We start from the raw sequence: 23,328 nt of genomic DNA on the forward strand, positions 1-23,328 counted from the left end.
TATGGTCCCCTCATCTTGGCTGCTATCTCACAAAGGGAACTAGACTAGAGAATGAGACTGGGTTAATGTCAAACCAATACCACAACTGAAAAATGCAACTGAATGTGGACTGTCTAGTATTATGTTTATATATGGAGAGCAGTTAGAGCACTGACTCATTGGTTTGGGGTTCAGATGGAGCTTAGGAAAGCATGTGCCAGTATGTATGTGCACATTTTTACATGCAATCTCAAAGAACAGAAATTACTGGGGAAATATTGCATGTATGTTTCTTTTTTTAGTAACAACCAAACCACAGGAAGAATAGTGGATCTAATTGCCTCTAATCCTTTTATCATAACCCTAAGCAAAACTCCCTAACTTCTTGAATCAGGTCCTGCGGTAATAAACTCATCAGATATTTTATTCACTTCAGCTGAATATTAAATAAACTTTGTTTTGAGTTAACAGAGAGGTGTACAGCTTCCCAAAAGTTGGACCCCTGTATTTATTCAAAGCCTAAGAATACCACAAGGCCCTGCCTGCCCCCAAAATCTTCCCAGCAAGTTGCTAAAGTACCTAGACTTCCTACCACTAGAGCCAATCACTTGAGTTCACAGTCTAATGAAAAGTACACCAGTTGAGAATTGTGAGCTATAGTTTTAGAAATGGGTACCCACAGGGTAACTCTAGAACTTCAAGGGAGCAGCCATTTCTGGGAGCCCATCCTGGAGTGTATCTTTTGACTTAGATTCTACATGCTATCGTTATTTTGATGACTTAACAGTCTTCCTCAGTGTTTTACTGAAATGAGAAAAAAAAAAAAGAATTGAAACTATGAATCGGCTCCAGAAAGCATATTGCAATAGGGAGTAGTAGCTCATAAACACACAGTTTGTTAGATAAAATAGCTATCACCTAGCAGGGGACAAGGAAGATGGAGCACAGGAGAGCTGAGTCTCATTTCAGAAAGAGTTCACAGAAGTTACTGTGTACGGTGCACTACCCAAGGTGTCAGAGTGGAGTGTCCTGACCAATAACTGGACTGTGTGAAGGAACCAAATATTTGAAATAGAGGGACTTTGGAAGCAGCCCATCAATTTTGCTTCCTTGGGTTTACCTTATGCTTCTTCATTCTTTTGCTCCAGAATTCCAAAAGACTTAAGCACAAACAAGTGGGGAAGAAACTATAAAAGTTCTTTCTGCAATAATAATGTCTTTGTCTGTTGTAGGAAATTACCAAATTACTGCCCTTCCATAGGATCTTCTTGGATCGCCTGGAAGAAAATGAAGCCATAGACCAGGACCTCCAAGCATATATCCTGCACAGGATTCACAGCAGCTTAGAGATTCAGAATAACATTTCACTCAATGGCAAAATGGATAACACTACATTTGGAAAACTCAGTTCTCATCTCAAGACCCTCAGCCAGGGCTCGTATCTGTACCTAAAACTCACATTTGACCTCATAGAGAAGGGATATCTGGTTTTAAAGAGCTCTAGCTACAAAGTAGTTCCTGTATCTCTCTCTGAGGTTTACCTCCTCCAGTGCAATATGAAGTTCCCAACCCAGTCTTCCTTTGACCGGGTGATGCCTCTTCTGAATGTTGCAGTAGCCTCTCTCCATCCACTGACAGATGAGCATATCTTCCAGGCAATCAATGCAGGCAGCATTGAGGGTACTTTGGAGTGGGAAGACTTTCAGCAAAGGATGGAGAACCTTTCCATGTTTCTAATTAAGCGCAGAGACATGACCCGCATGTTCGTGCATCCTTCTTTTCGAGAATGGCTCATCTGGAGAGAGGAAGGAGAGAAAACCAAATTTCTCTGTGATCCCAGGTAAGCTTTAAGTCTAACATAAATGGTTCTCTTCAGGTTGCTGTGCCATCTTAGTAAATGCCTTTGCTAAGAGCTAATTAAGGGCAGCTAGATAGTAAATGGATAGAGTGCTGGGCTTGGAGTCAGGAAGACTTCTCCTCCTGAATTCAAATCTGGCCTCAGATACTTTCTAGCTATGTGAAGCTGAGCAAGTCACTTGACCCAGTTTCCCTCAGTTTCCTCATCTGTAAAAGGAGCTGGAGAAAGAAATGGTAAATCACTCCAGTATCTTTGCCAAGAAAACCCCAAATGGGGTCCCGAAGAGTTGGACATGACGGAAAATGACGGAACAAACAAGAAAGTGGTAATTATGTTCGTGAACTGTTAATGGGAATTCAATCAACCACACTAAGATGTGGAGATACAAGCAAAAAACAGTCTCCACTCTTCACAATTTAACGGGAAGTACACTGGTTGGGAATTGTGAGCCATAGTTTTAGAAATGGGTACTCACAGGGTACTTCTAGAACTTCAAGGGAGCAGCCACCTTCTGGGGACCCAACCTTTGAGTGTGTCTGCTGACTTAGATTCCACTGAGGATCACACGCTGTTGCTATTTTGGTAACTTGAGAGTTACCCTCAGTGTTCTACTGAAATGAGAAAAAGAGAATTGAGGCTGAAAAAATGGCATATCTCTTCAGTGGCGTCAGTCAAATGTTGATCACTTAGACTATGAACAACCTATTCCAATAAAGCCAGCAAGGACCTGAGTACCCCACTTGGAATAGAGAATCTTAGGTCTTAGTTCTAAAAGGGATCTTAGGGGATTGTCTGACCCAGTCTTCTGCCTTTAGGCAGTTAAGGTATAATTATTCCCAGTTTACAGGGTACACAAGTGAAGCCTGGAATGGTTAAATGGTTTGGTTCATAGTCAAACAGCTAGCTAGTGTCAGAGCTGTAATTGCCTTCAGGGCAATATATTTCAACAATAAATACCAAACTGCTTCTCACAAAAATCTGCTTATTCCAATCCATAGACATCTGGCAAAGATTGGGGATTTTGTCTTTTTTTTTTTTTAAAGCATTATTGCTAGACCCCAAAAACTTGTGCTTCAGAGGGCATCAGGCCGTAAATGGTATATCAAAGCTCAGGAGAAAAAAATTAGGGTAGTGTTAAATACTCTGTCATCTGACTCCTCAGAATGATTAGACATCTCAGTTTCCTCATCTGTAAAATGAGGGGATTAGACTAAATGACCTTTCAGCTCTAGATTTCTCATCTCTATAATGTCTGACCAGGCCATGATTTTGACACCTTTGTGAACACAATCATTATTAGCTCTTTGTAGAGGCAGCTCTGTTTTTGAGCTTTCTGGTGATCTTTCCATCAGTTTTTATACTTAGTTAAATACTAATCCATTAGCAATTTGGCCCTACATTCATGCCAGAATATAAAGCCTAAGCAGTGAAATATGCCGTGTCCTCCAAAAGAATGTGTATAGAAAGGATAGATTTTTCCTATTATTTGCTTCCAGTAAGAGTTTCTTCCTCTATGGCTAAGCTAGATCCCATGGGGTTTTTGGACTATTTATTTGTTTTGTTTTTGTTTTTCTGACAAAACAGAAAGTTGTCCACAGTATGAAAAAGAAGAACCTTAGTTCCCTCCCAGAAACTGTTTGAGTCTATCTGAAGGTTATTATTGCAAGTCTCTCTGGTAATCTTGACTATCCAAAGTACTGATAGGGAGCAAGGAAACACAGTCCTGTCTCATTCACGTTGCCTAATAATACATTGAGAATTATCCCCAGGAAGACTTTACCAGTTTTATCAAGTGGTTCACTATCCTGCTTTGAGTAATCCACTAATTCAAAAGCATAGCTTCTATTCAAGAGACTCTAGTGAATTGGTAGTAATCTGCAAATGAAAAACACAGTGAATTTCCCAACAAAATTTGTGTACAAGTATCTCAAAGCTTTCTGTCTGTGACTTACTGTTTGTAAGCCTGCAGAAAGAGGCTGATACATTGGGACAGCAGCCATTCTGATCAAATATACACTAATGAGGGATCACTAGATTACAGTCATCACTTCCACATCAGAGGGGCTGGGGCCCAGCACCCCCAAGATCTGGAAAATCAGTGTAAAACTTTTTGGCCCTCCCTTCATACCAGAGAAGTCTGAATTATCATGGTATTAAAAAGATAAAATATGTTGATATCATATAATACTATATATTTATGCATTTCTGAGTTTGTAAACTTTTTCTGTGTCATCTGGTGGCCTTCACATGTGATCTGTGGCCTCTATGAAACTCCCAAAAAATTCCCATTTACTTATGCCAATCCACGATATATATATTGAAACTGCAGTGGGGAAAGTCACATTGTGGAACAGATAACTGTATATTTAATGGCAAAGAGTAGAACTAGAAATGTGACTGTGATTTTTAGACTTAACTACCTCTTATGAAGCAATGTCTGGCACCAACCTTGTTTCTGAAATTTTGGTCTCAAAGCTTTATGTACCAGGGTGCCAATAAGAAGGTAGTTTCCTGAGAATTGAATGACATGAAAAATCTGGCTTTTTGAGGAATTTAATTGCTGTGCTCTCAGTGTTTGCAGATTATGCCAGTTAGGACTGGTCCTGAGAAAAATTTTGAAATATGAAAATTTTGTTTCCTATGGCTCCTAATCTCTTTCGGTATCCTTTGTGTCTTTCAGTGACTTTACCCCTCCTTTCAAGTCCCTCCATCCAGATTCTTAATTTCTTTGGCGAGCCTAGAAGTTAGAGTCTTCATTGTCTTTCCAGTCAAGCGTACTGTCCTCATCTGCCTATCCTCAAGGAAGACCCAGGCTGTTGCCAATCCTTATGCAATACACAAGGGGAGAATTATTCAGGAAATTAAAGCCCTCAGAACCAATATCATTCTATCCCAAACCCATTTTCTAGAATTTCAGTACTTAGCTGTTTACTCCAGACTTGATTTTTTTAATGGATATAAATATAGATGAGAATGCTCCCAAAAGATCAGTTTATCCTTCTCAGGGTTGGGCCATCCAAGAAAATAACTTCTGGTTTAACTGGAGAGTCAACTGTTTAAAGAGAGTATCAAAGAGAAAATAGCATGACAAGTTCAACACTACAGCCCGAGTGTGACTTTTTGTATTAATAAGATCAAACTACATATTGTCCTAAACCTCCATTTGGTCAGCAAATAGATAACTAAGAGTGGCATGATGTTCAGAAAACACGGAACTGTCACAAAAAGAAATGAAAGTCATGTAGCACCCCCTCTGGACTGTGCCTCCAACTTGTACTCACATTCACAGGTTAGGTACTCAGAGTGGCTGTTCCCTCAAAAGTTTTAGAGGTACTCTGTGGGCTGTTGTTGTTGTTCAGTCATGTCAGACTCTCCATGACCCAATTTTGGGGTTTTCTTGGCAAAGATAATGGAGTGGTTTACCATTTCCTTCTCCAGCTCATTTTACAGATGAAGGACTGAGGCAAACAGATTTAAGTGACTTGTCCAGGATCACACAGATAGTAAGTGTCTGAGGCTGGATTGGAACTCACGAAAAGGGGTCTTCCTGATTCCAAGCCCACCTAGCTATCCCAGCCCTGTGGGCATCCATTTATAAAACTATAGCTCTCGATCTCCAACCAGTGTGCTTCCCATTAAACTGTGAACTCCTTGAGAGCAGGGACTGTTTTTTGCCATTCTTTATATCTGCAGAACTTAGTGCAATTCCTGGCATAGAAGAGGCACTTAATACTTGTTGACTGAATTCCCATTAACAGCTAGCCCATTTATACATTTAGCTCTTAGCAAAGGCATTTACTAAGATGGCATAGCAAAAACAGTAAGTGCTGAACATTCTGCCCTTATAAACCTAAGGCACACTCTCCTTGGAAAGAATGGTGGGGAGTGTGTGTATTAAGAGCATAGGTGGTGATGAGACACACACAGGGAACATAGGTCAATAACAAACATTTATTAAGCACCTGCCATGGTCCAGGCACTTTGCTAAGCATTGGGGATACAAATAAAAAAGGAAAGACAATCCCTGCCCTCAAGGAGCTTATGAGCTAATTGGAGAGGATATCACACAAAAGGTAACTAGGAAGGGTTGGGAAGGTAGGTACCCAGCTTGGAGCATGATGGAGAAGTCCTTTGCAGACATTCAGGAAATGAAGTGATGGCTGGTCAGGGTATCCTCCTTAAATGGAGTTTGGGGAGGAGCTCTCCACTTTGCCCTCCAGTGAAAAAGATCCCAGCCAAGACTTCTCACTACTTTAGTACTGCAGTACCTAAAAGTCTTTTTTTTTCTCCTGCAGAGACCTTGCAAAACTCCCCCTTGGAGCTACCTCCACATCTCTCTTATACCGTAGCTTTCTTTTTTACCCACACAACTACCACCTTAGTTCAAGTCCTCATCACCTCTGCCCTGAGCTATTGCAGTAGTCTCTTAATTGGTCTACCTGCTGCAAGCCTCTTTGCCACTCCAGATACTCCTATTCCATCCTCCACATAGCTGCCACGGTGATTGCCCTCCAACAGATCTGAGCATAGCACTTTCCTACCCAGGAAGCTCCAGTGACTCCCCATTGGCTCTAGGATCAAATACAAACCTCTCTATTTGGTTTTTAAAGCCCTTCACAACCTGCCTCAACTTATCTTTCCAACCTCATTATATATTGCTCCCTTTCCTGTACTCTACAATTCAGACAAATTGACCTTCTCTTAGTTCCTTACACGTGGCACTCTTTTCTCCTCTCCCATGCCTTTGCATTAGTTGTTCCCCATGCCTAAAAGGTGCTCCTTCCTCACCTCTGCCTCATGGAGTTCCTCATTTTATTCAAGATGCAGTTCAAGCACTTCCTTCTGATTGCTTTACCTGCTAGGTGTCTACCTCCTTAACTATCTTACATTAACTATTCTTCATTTCTTTTGTATTCTGTATACATTTATAGGTGGTCTCTCATGATAGAATATAAACTCCTTCAGAGTAGGGCATATTCCATTTTTGTTTTTCCACCCAGAATAATTCCTTTCACATAGTAGGCATTTAATAAAGTGTTTATTGATCGATTGATTACTCTTCTAGGCTAGGCTCTCACACCATCAGTACTAAAGTTACTTCCTGATACTCCTAAAACATCACACATGCACACATGCACACACGCACACCACTGTTTCCTCTACCCTGATTGAAGATGCTGCTCTGTCCTAAACACTTTAAAAGCAGGAGATGAGAAGAAAATCCTCTATGATGGGACACACCTGTGTTTTTCTTTTCTTCTCTCATCATCACATTATATCATGTCCCTGCCAAGTCTCTCTTCTTGCTTTCCCCAGTCTGAAACTAATGCAGAGTTTATAAAATACATTTCAACAGTGTTTGTTTAATGGATTATAGTAATGATTCTGATTGGTTTCCTTATTTTGGCCATATATATAACTTCCTTCCAAATCTGCTGTGTCACTCTGCAATGTCGGTTCCATATATATAAATGAATATAGATCCAACTCAGCTTTCTGTAATTGTGATTTGGAAGCCTAATATGATTGTACCTAATGAAAGTGACATAGCAGAGCATGTCATGATGGCACAAGGAAGAAATAATGTGACCTTGAACAAGGAAGTTCTCTTCTCTAAGCTGTCTCCCTATCTCTAAAATTAGGGTGTTGGACTAGAACTAGATGAAGGTCCCTTACAACTTGAAGATTCTATTAGTCTATTATTTTGTGAGCCTTTGACCATTTGGATATAGAGTTTAATGTTTATAATAGTTGATAGTGAGTTAGTTGCATTTTTATCTTTTAAAAAATCAGAGAGTTTTCCATATCAATTTGACCAAGACAGAGAATTTTACATTGGAAATCTCATGATTCGCAATTCATTCATCGCAAAAACAAAAAGGTCTGTCTTGAATCTTGTGGAATGATTAGACCTGAAAGACCTCCCCCCACACACACAGATACACACACACATATACACAGCAATAACAACAATAACAAATTTTGGGGCCACAATTGGTGAGAGCAATTATAGACTTTTTGAAGAAGTTCTTGTTTGTGAGATGTTTCTATCATGGGACAGGCTAAAAGATGGATAAGGAAGTAGTAGAGCAAGAGAAAAATGAGGACACTTGAAACTAGAGCTGTTTCTTACAGGCTGGGAAGTCAAAGCTCCCCTAGGTCTCACCAAGTTATCTCATTGAAAATAATGTTATTTTATTTATCTCTTGATCAGGGGCCACATTTTCATCTTCATACCTTTAGGTCCTCCCATTTGTCAGTGAGTTGTTGTTTTGAAGTCATGGTTTTATTTCCTGACTACCAGTGTAAGATAATCTGAGACTTTTGGAATTGACACTTTGCCCTCAGCATAAACTATTAGACTCACATATGGAGTTTTTCCCAGAAGCCTGAGGTCATACTTTTGTTGGGTAGAAATGAAGGTGGAACTGTACTTACCTGTGTTTCTTGTCCAGTTTACCAGCGTGTGGATTTCCTCCTAATTTCTAATTCCCTTTGTCCTCAGTAGAAGCCACGAAGTCCAAATCTATAAAGTTTTCCCAGACTGGCAACCTATCTTCATCTTTTAAGTCAGCATTCTTCCCCTTTATTCTTTTTTTTTTTTGGAGGGGGGAAGGCAGGGCAAGGGTCACACAGCTAGTAAGTGTGTCAAGTGTCTGAGGTCGGATTTGAACTGAGATCCTCCTCACTCCAGGGCCGATGCTCTACTCACTGCACTACCTAGCTGCTCCTTAAGTTGGCATTCTAGGAAATCTTGTGCTAGGTAGGTTGCGCTAGTAGATCTCCTATCCTTTTTTAGACATTGCAGACCAGTATTGGTCCCCAAAGCCAGCCTAAATAGATGGAGGTCACCTAACTCTTATATTCCTAAAAACTTATAAAGAAAATGAAATTTTAGCATATGTGTTTATATGTGTGTGATAAATATATAGGCATAGTTTGTCTGTATAACTAATGTAAACATTTAAAAATAGAGTGTTCAAAGTAAGCCACTAGTTTTACTTTTAATTCTAAGATGGATAGTGATTGGAACATGTTACTAAATGATCAATTCATTTTTGCTAATCAGAGACTTAAACAGCAGAATTGCATTTTCCTGTGAAACAAATTGGATCAGACAGCAGCCTGAGCATTAAGCTGAATCAGAAAATGGGAAATGCCTGAGCTTCACCGAAGCACTGCCTGTCAAACAATAATAAATGGCATAGAAATCAGTAGCAATTATTGCCAGTTCAGCATGAGATGACAGCATACTCCTCTCTCTGCAAGTAGATAGCTAGATGGTGCAATAGATAGAGAGCTGGACCTAGAGTCATAAAGACCTGAGTTCAAATCCAGCCTCAGATACTTATCAGCTGTGTGACCCTGGACAAATCACTCAACTTCCCTCCACCTCAGTTTCCTCATCTGCAAAATGAACATAATAACAGCACCTATATCTGAAGAGTTGTTGTGAGGTTAAAGTGAGTTCATATTTGTAAAGCACTTTGTAAAACTTAAAGCTCTACATAGATACCATTATCATTATTAGAGCAAAACATTTATCCATCTCCAAAGAACAGCTGTTCAGAACCAAAAGTCTCCAAGTTTACTAAAATCAATGCTGTCAGCCACTGAGCCATCGAAGACAAAGAGTTGTGGAAGATGCATTCATTATAAGAAGTAACTTACAGAAATAGTCTTAAAGATGGTAATGAAAGTATCTGAGATACTTCTACATCAACAGATTGAAAGTTCAATGAATATCTTTGTTTTAGGTTAGTCTTTTAAGGCTTAATTGGTTCCAAAAAATATTCTAAGACATGTAATAAGTGATGAATCTCATGACAGCACAGCATAAAAAACAAACAGTAAACATTAAATTTAGCCTGCCGCACAAAACCCTGCCAGCTGCCTGAAGTCTCCATTGGCAGAATAATCGAAGCTGTTGGTTGACCTTCATCTTTCCAAGACCAGTAATCCAGTAATAGACATAGAGTTGAAAGCAGGAAACTATGAGACAATGAGGGCGGCAGCACAATCCAGACTAAGCCCCAATTCCACAAATCTGCTCGTTGTGGATACTGTATGAGGATCAGGAATTGGGTCTTTATGTCATTGAAGAAACAGGTTCATGCTCTGCATGTCTGGCCTAGCTCAAGTTTTGTTCTTTATAACTTGCAAGGAGAGAAGCACTCAAACCCAGAGAGTCTTGGTGTCATTAAGAAACTCTTAACCTGGCTGAGCAAGGCTGATCATTTTTATAATCTTGGGAAAACAAAATTGAATTAGAGCAGTTCAGAGTTAGCTGGGAGAGGAAAGAAGGTACAAAGGCAAGAGACTGATAAGGATGTATAAGAAGTGAAGCTCTGTAAGCCAGTGGCATTTTAGGGAAATTTTTGAGAAAGTTAAAATATTAATGGATAATTTATTATAGCGAGTAGATCAGGTGTTTTTCCATTTTTCTATTCAAACATGTAGCAAAGTTTCTCATGGGAAAGAAATTTCTCCTATGCAAGGTTTCCCATGGGAAAGAAATTTCTCCTACCCATAGTATTTTCAGGCTAGCAATACCTAGTTGACCCATAGGCTTTTTTTAATGGTGCCAATTATAAATAGATTTTATTCTCCAGAATAAGAATTGAATTTCCACTTGTTTACAGTACAGATAAAATGCAATGTTGTTCACTTCTCTCCCTCTGCACACAGTTAGATATTCAGAACGGCCACATTCACACAGAAGCTTGTTATTTTTTTAACCGAGGCTGCCTTGGCTACAAATTTGAGGTCTTCAGTTTTTAGAAAGCTATGTGGTATGCCCTTTCTTCTGGTGCATTTAGTTAACTTCTTCAGTGGTGGGTCCAGAAGTAACGCTTCAGAATGGGGCTGGTCAGCCACCTGGGAATTCACCAGGCATGCCTCCTGGTGATGCCTGGGCACTCTGATACAGCTCAATAATGATAGGATTGCAAACCTTCTCCAATTCTTTCTGCTGCTACTCAGATTCTTCCTTCTCAGCAGTCTAGTTCTCATCCAGCCAGTTGGTTATTTCAGTATATTTGTCAAGGATCTTCTGTTTGTCCTCACCGATTTTGCCTTGGAGTTTGTCATCTGTCCCCTGTAGACTTCATGTTTTTATATATATATGACTGGAGTGAATTCTTGAAAGACACCTCATCTTTCTGGTTCTCATCTTCAGCCTTGCATTTCTCAACTTCCTGGATAATTCACTCAATGTCTTCTTTGCTCAAGTGACCTTTGTCATTGGCAGTGGTGATCTTATTTTCCTTGCCTATGCTCTGACCTACAGAAGACATTAAGGATACTATTTGCATCAATGTCAAAGGTTACTTTAGTCTAAGGAACACCCCTGGAGGCTGGGGCAATTCCAGTGAGCTCAGATTTGCCAAGTAAGTTGTTATTGTTTGTCATTGTTCTCTCACCTTGTAAATGGAAGGGGTCTGTGTCTGCCTAGAAGAGATAGTGGTATGGCATTTGATCAGAACTGTCAGCAGGTGTCAGTTCCAAAGGAAAGAGAAGTAACAGCCAACAGTAGCAAGTAAAAAGATTTATCCCCAAACAAGATGGCAGCCGGGACAGCTGCACCATAATTAATAGCTTCATCAGCATTAATACTTTTTTCTAGCTTCTTGGCATTGAAGAAAGCCTGCAGAAAGTTTCTGCATCTTGAGAATATGAGTAGAACTATACACTAAAACAATATCATTCATTGTGACTTAATCTGGTTTGGGATCCCTTTGGGCCTTTTTCACAGGGCTCAGTATGCCATGGAAGAGGTCAGCATTTGGCTCTTCAAAATGGACATGGGTGATAGAAGTGGAGAAGTCACTACCTTCATAGAGCAAATCATTCACAGTAATAGATGCTTTTCACATTCACAAGTGGTAGTCTGTGGACAACCCTCTTGTTCTCACTGATGTTTTTCTTGTGCTTTCACTTGAACTCAGCAATGAGATGGTTGGCCTTGTGATTGTCAAAGTCTTCTTCACCTAAGATGAGTATCCCCAACTGTAGATGACTTCAAAGATACCACCTTCAGTGGTAAGAATGGAAACATCCAAAATGCCACTCACAAGGTCAAAGATCAGCACCTTCCTCTCAGCACCAACCTTTTTGTCCACACTATAGACAGTTGTTGCAGTTGGCTCATCAATGATTCAGAGCACATTGAGACCAACTATGGTTCAAGGATCCTTAGTGGCCTGACATAGGGAAACATTTCCAGTAGTTGTTGCTGTGACCACAGCATTTGTACCAGTCTTCCCAAGGTAAGTTTCAGCAATTTCTTTCATCTTGATCAAGGAGGTTTCTTCTGGATAGAAGCTTTTGGTCTAACCTTTGTATTCTCCTTCAACTTAGGCCTGCTTACATCATTCACCACCAATGAGTGGTGAATTTGAGTGAAAGTCCGATGCTTCATGTCTGATTGAACAACTGTGTCTTTCTATCTGTTATCCATTAGATTCTTGGTATCAAAGACTGTGTTGATGAGGTTCATTGCAGTTTGATTCTTTGCAGCATCCCCGGTTAAATGTTCCATGTCAGTAAAGGTGACCTAACTTGGGTTGATTCTGTTTTCTTGGTCATTGGCAATGATCTCTACTTTCCCATGTTGGAAGACTCCCACACAGAAATAAGTAGTGCCAAGATCTGTGTGGTAACAACAATGTTGCTAGCAGCTGTTGTAGAGGTGAAAGACCAACAACAAGAGCACACATAAAGGCTGCTAGCATAGGTTGTTTGATCTGCTTTTCTAAGGAAACCAACTTTAAGGAGTTAACAGTCTCACTTAAATTAACATACATATATCATTCACTTAGTTCAGGGAAAAAAGTCAGCACCCTGAACTACAGAGCAAATACAAACAAATTACAAACAGAAAATACAAACAGATCAACAAAGAGGCTTTTGTCTGATCATAGCAAAACATACATAGTTACCAGAGAGAAAAGCACCACCATCTGGGTTTTCAAGGCCAGAGGCGGGGGTGCTCTTTCAACAGCTACCCAGAATCACGGACACTCTTTCAATGAGTGTGCCCCCAAAACAAAAAAAAAAAAAAAACCACCAACCTCAGATCTTATATACACATCTTAGGGCCCTGGGGCACTTGGTTGCCTCTGTGCTAAGAAGCACTCCAAAAGGGCACCACTTACTCATTCAAACAAACACAAGACTCATTAAAGGCACTTGATGGCCTTAACATTCCAAAAGAGAAGAACAGCAGAAAGTCCCACCCTGATTACTGTAATGGATATCAGCAGCAGGTCTTTTTGTCAGGGTTGCTTGGACATAAAAGTTGTTGCTGCCCAAGGAGTAGTAACAAGGGCTGTTGCTGTGATGAATAAGATTCTACTCACAGACTTTTGTAATAATGTAAATGTCTCCAGATGCACCAAAAATGTCATACTGTGCTAGGCTTCTGAATCCATAATACCTTGAGCAGCACAAGATGCTGAAGAGCTTTGAACCATGTACAGAGTGGTGTCTTCGAAAGAGTACTTTTAAGTTTTCCTGTCTGTAAAATAAAATTTTTAGGTTAAAAGTCAGTTAGGGGAGGACTACAGGATACATGCAAATTCAGGCCCTTATTGTCATCTGCCTGTGGTGCAGTAACCTTAGAAGTCTTCCCCCTCTAATGCATTCTTCATATTCTACCGGAACAATCTTCCTTCTTCATAGTTCTTTGCATTCCCATCTATAAAATAAGAAAGTTAGACTGAATGATTTCTCAAGTCCCTTATAGCTCTCAATCCTATGGTGCAGTTGTGTAACCCTTTTGCTTGAAATCTTTAATGTCTCCCTGTTTCCTACTGAGTAAAGTTTAGGCTCCTTTGTCTGGTCTTTTAAGGTTGTGATCCGTCGGTACCACATTACTTTTTCATCCTTCTTTCCTACTGTTCCTCTTCATGCATACAAGGCCCCAACAAAACTGGCTATTCTCTTTCCCCAAAACACATGATACTGTGCCTAGAAGGTCATTTTCCTCACTACCACCCCCGACTTCCACTCCTTGGAATTCTACCCATATTTTAGGATCCAACCAAAATGTTAGCTTCTTTAGGAAACTTTCTCCAGTACTCTTTGTGATTAATAACTTTCCCACTCTGATCTTGCATAGATAGCACTTTATTTTGTAACTCTCCAATGTGTTTACTATGTAATATAGTGTGTGTCTTATCTACTAAACAGAAAGCTCCACTCAGGCAGAAATTATGTCTTATCTAAGCTCTTTATCTACCCCCAGCACCTAGCACTGTGCTTTGTACTAGAGATCCCTAAGAACTCAAGGCAAATTGCCTCACCTTCCTTCCATGTTCCTCACCTATGCAGAGTGCCATTGAAATTACCTTTAGCTCATGGCAAGCTCCTGAGAAATTCTGTGAGTCATTCCGTAACATAGATCATTTCATTTGGCGCTCCTGTAATTGAAAGTATACATAGAACTCTCAGGCATGGGAACAAATCATGCTTGTTGGGAATAGGGAGCCAATTGTTCTGAACAGTCAGTGGGGCATAGATATGGTTTCTAACTTATGTGAAACATAAGGATGATGTATATGTTATCCAGGAGGCTACTAGACCAATCCTCTGGTAGTGTGTTCTTCTTTATAAATAGCTAATGTGGAGGAAGGATACTTTTTTCACTTTGTTTCCATTCATTGGCATTAAGATAAATGCAGCCTCGTTCCTACCCTCAGTTCCTTCTTCTGTCTTTCAGCCTCTAGCATCCCAGGCAATAGGAATCTTCCTCTAATTAGAGTCAAATGCATTGTCTACAGAATCTAAAGCAAAATGTATGACCATGACAAAAGAAATATTAGAGAAAACATTTACTGGATACATGTGAGACCACTTGTTAAAATGTACCCATAACTTCACCAATCAAAACTCTAAAACTAGCATGAGGAAGAATCTCTTGCTAGAAAAAGTTATTTCATTGTGTATAATCATATGAAAACCAGCTTAGCACAATGAGATGTAACGAAAATAGTACTGGACTTGCATTCAAAACCTTTGTTCTAGGTCTGGCGCTGCCAGTTTATTTGCTTTTTATCCTCAAGGACATAATTTGGTATCTCTGAATCTGTTTCCTTACATGTAAAGTTGAGAAATAAAGGGAAGTAGGTAATAAATATTTCTACTACCTACCTCATAGGATAAATATAAGGAAGACATGTTGCACTATTACAGGATGTCCCAAAAGTCAGCACAGTTTTAAGCTTCGTTATAGGGATGCCTCAGAGATTGTGGAGTTGTTCCAGACCACTACAATAAAGCAAATAACCACAATAAAGCAAGTCACAAGAATTTTTTGGTTTCTGAGTGCATATAAAAATTATGCTTGGGGGCAGCTAGGTGGTGCAGTGAGTAGAGCACCAGCCCTGAGAGTCAGGAGGACCTGAGTTCAAATCTGGCCTCAGACACTTGACACACTTACTAGCTGTGTGACCTTGGACAAGACACTTAACCCCAATTGCCCTGCCCCCCCCAAAAAAACCAACCCAAAAACGAATTATGCTTACACTATACTGTAATCTATTAAGTGAGCAATAGCATTATGTCTTTTATTAAATGTACATACCTTAATACTTTTTTAAAAATACTTTATTGCTAAAAAATGCTAATCATCATTGGAGTCTTCAACAAGTCATAACTTTCTTGCTGGTGGAGGGTCTTTCCTCGACATTAATGGCTGCTAACTGATCACGGTGGTGGTTGCTGATGGTTGGGGTGGCTATGGTGATTTCTCAAGTAAGACAACAATGAAGTTTGCCACATTGATTGACTCATCCTTTTCATTTGAACACTTAGAGGCCATGGTAGGGTTAATAATTGGCCTAATTTCAATGTTGTTGTGTCTTAGAGAATAGGGAGGCCCAAGGAGAGGGAGAAAAACGGGAATATATGGTTGGTGGAGCAGTCAGAACATACACACATTTATGTATTAAGTTTGCTGTCATATGGACATAGTTCGTGATGCCCCAAAATAAATACAATAGTAACATCAAAGATCACTGATCACAGGTCACCGTAACACATATAATAATAATGAAAAAGTTTGAAATATTTTGAGAATTACCAAAATGTAACACAGAGGTATGATGTGAACCCATACTGTTGGAAAAATGGAACCAGTATATTTGCTTGACACAATGTTGCTGCAAACCTTCAGTTTGTAAAAAACAGTATCTGTGAAGTACAATAGAATGAGGTAAATGTCTATAGCTTAAATTGAGCAGTTTAGTTAAATTTAGCAATCATCGCCATTGTTCTTCAGAGTTAGTAGCTTAAAACTACACTGACTTTTGGGATGTCCAGTTATAAATGTGAGTTATTGTGGGGGCAGGGGGATGTCAGAAAATTGGGTGACTGGTAAGCTCTCCAACTTGCAAAACAGATAATTTGGGAGTAGCTCTTTATATGAGAAAAGTTTTCCTTAGTTTTAAGCTTGTTTAGTGTTTTTAATTGTTTACTTATAGGTATTGAGGTGTGGGAAAGGGAAGAGTGGAGAAATTTAAAGCAACTTATTACAAGTTGAAGGTAAAGGGAGGAAAATCAATATATGACATCTTTGAATTAATAATATGGGAAAGTAATATTCAACTTATAAAAATTTGATTTACATAATTTTTAGAAGTACATTTAAGTGGCTTCGCATCCCTCTTCTGATACATTCTTTCTTGGATCAGAAAGATGGTTTAGTGAGAAGTGTCGCATCTGGTTTCAAATTCTGCTACCTCAAGTCTCTGCTTCCTATTACTTTTGAGACAGTGTACAAGTCCCGTAACTTCTCTGGGCCTCAGATTCCCTCATCTGTAAAATTAGGGGATTGGAGTATTTGATTTTTGACTCCCCTTCAGACCCTAAATCTCTTACCTTATGATACTTATATGTAAAACTATATTTATCTAAGAAGAAAGAAAAAAACAAGTAAGAATAAAGCACCAATTTAGCAATCTTAGTCCTTGTTCTTGGTCATTCCTTTATGATTTTCATACTTTCAGCAAGAATTTATTGAATCCATCCTTTGTACATTGCATGGTTCTATGTACATTCCACTATACTCTGACCTTCACACAGAGGTATCTTAGGCATAATCTTGTTCTTAGTTAACTCATTCTAGTTGGGGAGACAAGACACAGAGACATGAAATGTTGAAATAACAGTATGAAAGAATATACTGGTAGAGGCCCAAGTAATTGATCCATATAAATATTGGCAGTGATGAATAGAGAGAAAAATAATTGTGAATTGGAAGATTAAGAAAGGCTTCATGGAGAAAGATGAGCTGGACCTTAAATGATGAGTAAGATTTGGATAAACAAAAGGGAGAAGCATAACTAAAAGCATGGAAGTGGAAATATGAGTAATATCCCAGTGCATTTGGGAAGCCCATTCTGGCTAGAGCAGAGGATTCATTTTAAGATGTAGTGGGAGAAAATGTTGGAAAAAGTAGTTTGTGACCAGATTACAAAAGGCTTTGAATGCCAGGTGGAAGACCTTTTTACTTGATCAACAGGGAAGCATTGAAGATTTTTGAGCCAGTGATTTTTTTGATGAAAGGTTTTTAGAAAGATTAGGCTAACATCAGTATTCTGGATTAATCAAAAGGAGGAAAGACTAGAAGCAGGAAGAACAGTTAAGAGGCTGTTGTAAGGTAGTGTTGTAATAATCCTAAGTGGAGTTAATGAGGGACTCCTCTGGAGGAGGTTGGGGAGAGTGGTGGCATGAAACAAAGGTGAAAGAGTAGATAGGGTGTAAAGATAGAAAGGACTCAAAACTGACTAATTTATGAGGTGGAAATATCCCGCAAAGAAATCCAAGCGTTTACTAGCCTAGCATTTTTACAGAAGTTATACGAAAAGGTCGTATTCAATAATGTCATTTTATCTAACTATAAAGTATAGTCATTTTATCAAATAACAAGGGGAGAGAAATACTCTATCCTCATCCTCAGGTCTTACTTTAAGTATAAGTAATAATTCATGTTAGACTCAACCCCTGCCTCTCCCTTCTCACTAGGAATTGTTCTATAACCCTTCCAGGATCCTTCCTAATTTCTTATTCCCAGACTTTATTATATCCCATTCATTTGCATCATGAATAGTCATTAATTATCAATCATAATCCAGCCTGTTGAAATTGCATAGCAAAGGTATTTTCAAGTGTCGAATTTATGGCACCCAACTTCAGTTCTGTCTTATTTAAAGAAAAAAGTCTCTTGCTTGCTGTATTACTTTGTAAGAATTACTGTGCTTTCTCAAACTTTCCCTGCCTTTTAGGAATGTATGTGTTTAATATTAATTTCTCTGAATATCAGTTTATAAACTGCTTATCCTATTTCATATTCCAGTGACCTATGGAATGCACAAATTTTGATATATTATCTAGATTAACTCTGAATCTTCCATTCAGACGTATTATTGCTTTTCTCCCTTCTCTGTACATACCCCACATGTTCAGCAATTAGTAATGGATTGATATCAATATGCATTCACAATCCTATAGTATTCGGTGACAAATTCCTTAATAGTGCCTACAGTAACCTTTACTGTCCCGTAATGCCCCCATAATAGCAAAAAAGGTAAATATTTTAATATAGAAAATCCACATTGGCCAAAAAGTGAATTTTTTTGCCATAGCCAGTCTTAAAATCTAAGGAAACCAATTGTGAAACTCCCTGAGTAACTACCTCCTTTTGCCCCAAGCTCCACTTTTCCACATTTTATTCTAGATGAAGGAAAAATGCTTCTCCATTGCAACCCAGAAACACATTAGTTCTGTACTCAGCAACTGCTAGATGGAGGCAGAGCCCAGTTTGACCCAAAGCCAAAAGGTGGGCTGCAAGTGCATTAAAGAAAATAGGCATTGCAAAGCAGAGGAGAACCCTTATTTGTGTGAAGAATATAAAGAGCTATAAAGCCCAACACTGGTCTTTATAGCCATACATACATACACAGTTAGTAGTCATTAGGTATAATAATCACATTCAAATATAAAGCAAAACATAGATGTTAATCTCTAATCTCCTCCATCTGCTAGTTCGCTTCTAGGATGTCTTCAAACAAGTTCAAGCCTTTAAAAAGTCCTTACCAGACCCTACTGTCTATCCCTTTCAAGCTATTCTTCTATATCTCTTATCACTTTCATAGCCAAACTCCTAAAAAAAAGGTGTCTATACCTATTGTCTCTATTTCTACTATTCTTGCTCGCTACTCAATCCTTTGCACTCTTGCTTCCAACCTAACCACTCAACTAAAACCACACTTTCCAGTAATTTATAAGGAGTTGGTCTAGAAGGTTTTGAAGGTCCTTTCCATCTGTAGATCTATGAACTTGTGAACATATGATCCTTTGATCTCTTAATTGCCAAATCTAATTGCCATTTCTTAGTCCTCATCCCTCTTGACTTTTCTACAATGATAAATATTGTTGATGACCTTCTCCTTCTGAATACCCTTGCTTCTCTAGGTTTTTATGATCTGTACTTTGGGTTTTCTTCCCACCTAACTACTCTTTCACAATATCTTTTGCTGGATAATCATCCATTTCATACTCCCTAAACTGTGGGTGTATCTCATAAACTCCCACTTGAATTACCTTTATGCAGATGACTCACAGATATGAATATCCAGCTCCAGCCTCTATTTTTCTCTTCATTTCATATAGAAATGTTCATTTTTGTGGATGTTTGTCAAGTTCAGAATAACCAAAAAAAAAATTAAGTAATTGTTATGAAGCCAAAGAATGGTTAAATTTCCTCTTGATAATTTTCCTATGATATCTCCTATATAATTATATGTGTCTTCTGTCCTTCCTAGCATATCAAAAGGAACATATAAGAAGGCATTCTGTTACTCAGGGTTTTTCACAAAGACATTTAAAAAGTCATAGAAATAAAAGGTTGTGTTTGTGAAAATATCCACTTGCCTGACTTACAAGGAAGTGTCCTCACCTGACACCACTCAGTACTATTTCCGTTTGTTTGGTGAATTCGTTGGAATTTCAGACAAGATCTTTCTTATATGTGATTCCAGGGATAGCAAAGGAGGAACTGTGTCACCTGGGAGCACAAAATGCTTTGGTTGCCACTATCTTGATGTATGTGCTAACGCCTCCACAAGGCTACATACAGTACAAGAGAAGGAAGCCTTAAATGATCAGGTTTTTTTGGGTAACTCTTAAAGTTCCTTGGCCTGTTTTATGATTTGGAATTTGTAAGTCTGGAGAGGAAAAGAAAAGACTATTGCTACCATCTGTGTGTGTGGGCTACATGTGAGCTACTAGATGTGACACTTTATAATTCTAGAAGTACTATGATTGGGTAGAGAGGATGTGAGCTAGTCACCCACTGCAGTTTAGCATATCAGTGGTAAGAGCTTTGTTCAGTCATTTTTCAATTGTGTCCTACGCTTCGTGACCCCATTTGGGGTTTTCTTGGCAAAGATCCTGGAGAAATTTGTCATTTTCTTCTCTAGTTCATTTGATGGATGAGGAAACTGAGGCAAACAGGGTGGAGTGACTTGCCTAGGGTCACACAGCTAGTAAGTGTCTGAGACCAGATTTGAATTCAGGAAGAGGAGTCTTCCTAACTCTAGACCTCCTAACTCTAGACCTGACATTCTATCCACCATGACACTCAGCTACCTCAGTAAGTACTTACAGCCATTAAAAAGGCACATTTTCAGGTCTGCCTGTCAAGTAGCAGATACCATTCCCTGGGAATCAGTGAGATAGAGCTTTGTCAGAGATAAAGTTGTTGCTGAACTCACAAAAGGTGAGAGGTATAGAAGCTTTAAAAAAGAATAAGATGAACTTGATATTTATCTCTTCTCTTTTTCTTTCTTTCCAGGAGTGGTCACACATTACTTGCCTTCTGGTTTTCCCGTCAAGAAGGAAAGCTAAACCGACAGCAGACTATTGAATTGGGACATCACATCCTCAAAGCACACATTTTTAAGGTAGCAAGAGAAATCAAAGCTTATTGTCTCCATTATCAGAACACCACCAAACACTGTATGAATGAAGATACTTGTTGCTTCAATATAATCTGTATTTTTAAAAAATATATTGTTACAACATCTTATCATATCATTAAGAATCTTAAGAGCACAATCAAAACCTCAGGTATCCAGAACCTTCAGATGTCCCTAAGAACTGAAAAATTCACCAAAACTTATAAAATTTATTTTTGTAATTATTCATTATTTTGTACTGAAGTTTTATAAGATGTATTAAGTCTTTCCTCCTTTGTGAAAAATATTGGGCATTATAATTTAACCTTTTAGCAATAACCCTAAACAATGCTCATGATAGACATCAATTTAAGGTAATAAAGGAGTCTCTTTACAATGTATCGAGGTTTCTAGGGCTATTTGCCCTCTGTGACCTCAGATTGTAATATTTTTAAAACTCTACTTTCTGCTTTTTACAATTCTTCTATGTCTTTTTCTGGTAGCTGTCACCTCTCATTGCTATTCATGGTGAATATCTGTAGTAGCCCCTCCCCCCTTGTCTTCTAATTTCCTGTTTCTAATCTGCTGTCAACTTAGACAGTAGATAATTAGTAGACTCTGAGGACCTCAGCAGACTCTCAGGAGTAGAAGGGGTACTATGTGCTTTAATACACGGGACTTTGTTGTGTCTATTTTAGTGTTAGGGTATCTAAACAATCTGACACCACTATGGAAATCAATGAGAAATTTATCTGTTGCCTTTGAGATAACAACTTTTATCTCCCAGAAAGCAGAGTTTAGTAGAGCCAAAGGGAACCAAAATTCAGCTTTATTTTAGGCAAGTGAGACAGTATGTTGAATTTTATTCAGCCTTCTTATGTTCATCTCAGACAGCAATCGCTTGATTTGTTGTCCTGGATGCATCTGTGCTTTCTCAGGCCCCACCTTCTCCCTTCCAGAAACACAGACCCATTGTTATCAACTGAGAGAGAGAAGCCACAGCAAGCCCAAGACAAGGAGGAATGTGGTAATGAGTGGGAATTCTTACGGGATTAAGAATATCAGTAAGAGAACTGCAGGCACAACAGAAGGCAAAGCCATCACCAAATTAACAGCAGAAAAGACAAGGGCCATAATTTCAGGGGTAGTGAAAAGGGTAGAGATGAAGGAAACATCTACATGATGAAGATAATAACAATGCTTCTTCCACTGAGCATGATTAAAATGGTTATACCCCTCTGTGAGCCAGCATAAGAGGCAGGGTTGACACATTCCCTAAAAGAAAGAAAGCACACTGAGTCAGGGTATAAGGGCCCTGTCACTGTAGTGGCTGGCCAGCCACCAGGGGCAGCACCTTACAGTTGTTCCTTAGTGTTCCTCATCGGTGTCAGGGCTACATAAAGTATTATCACAGGAGGGGCCAATGCTATAGTCAGTAGACTGGTACATTCAATTCTCAGAAAACTAGGACAATCATACTATGCATAGTGCCATGCACTAAGTAAACACTTAATAAGTTTTCATCGAAGTGAATTGAATGCCACAGCAGTAAATGTATGACAGAGAAGATGGGGATAGGTTTTCACATCATGGTGAGCTCCTACACTGGCTGTGGCCTTATAGTTCCATGCTTTTCTGTTCTTGTGTGGTAATTGTTATAACTATAACTGTAGCTATAATTGTTATAACTCCCTGGAATTTCCTTCCACAGTATTCAGAGTCCAGGATTTGGACTTTTGTATTTGTATTTTGACATTGTCCTATCTTGTCTATTGAGTTGTGGGAGTGAACTGGAGTTTCCTCAAGTCACAGAAGAAAACAGCCTATGATGCAAAATTTCCTCTGGGTGCTGTTAATTCATGTGTGCTTAAGATTTATTAGTCTAAGGTTTTTCCATGCTGTCACCATCACGGACAATAGCGAGCTGGGAAGTTAGTCTGTGATAGTCAACTAGTTTTTATTATGTGCTTCCTGTGTACCAGGAGCTATGCTACATACTGAGGATACAGTTACAAAAAGGAAACAGTCCCTGTTCTCAAGGGGCTTTTTTTGTTGGGGGAGATACAGTACATAGAAGAGTGATAGCCAAAGTATGTTCCAGAAACCCCTGGAGGTCCCCAAGACCCTTTCAGGAGGTCCACAAAATTAAAACTATCTTCATAGAACTACTAAGATGGCTTAATTTCTAATCTGGTAAATATTGGTAAATATAACTACATATACAAAAGCTCTTTGGAAAGAGAGGATTCCCAATTTTTAAGAATATAAAAGGGTCCCGAAATAAAAAAAGGTTTGAGAACTGCTGACCAAGGCAATGATGGAGATTGTAAGTAGAGCTGTACAGCAGCAAATTGTTGCACATTTTCTAGTAGCAATAATAGTATTGATTTGATTTTTGTTCCCAGAGTAAGATCAAGATGTGGAAAGCAGGGGAGGGCATAAGAACAGAGGGACAATACAGTAGTGGAGGCAAGACAAAGGACAAGATGTCCATGCTGAGAAGGTCCTAGTGTCCTAGCACATGGCTAGATG

The 23,328-nt window shown here is 39.0% G+C and overlaps 1 protein-coding gene across 1 annotated transcript in view; it reads left to right on the top strand.

The window, feature by feature from the left end:
• Window positions 1-23,328, top strand: part of TANC2 (tetratricopeptide repeat, ankyrin repeat and coiled-coil containing 2) — a 352,115-nt gene that overhangs the window by 277,461 nt on the left and 51,326 nt on the right. The window contains exons 11-12 of the mRNA XM_036755887.1: window positions 1,212-1,819; window positions 20,694-20,802. Of these exons, the coding sequence (XP_036611782.1) occupies window positions 1,212-1,819; window positions 20,694-20,802 (717 nt within the window). The remainder of the gene's footprint in view (window positions 1-1,211; window positions 1,820-20,693; window positions 20,803-23,328) is intronic.

This window comes from Trichosurus vulpecula, chromosome 4 (assembly GCF_011100635.1).
Source record: "Trichosurus vulpecula isolate mTriVul1 chromosome 4, mTriVul1.pri, whole genome shotgun sequence".
NCBI lineage: Eukaryota > Metazoa > Chordata > Mammalia > Diprotodontia > Phalangeridae > Trichosurus > Trichosurus vulpecula.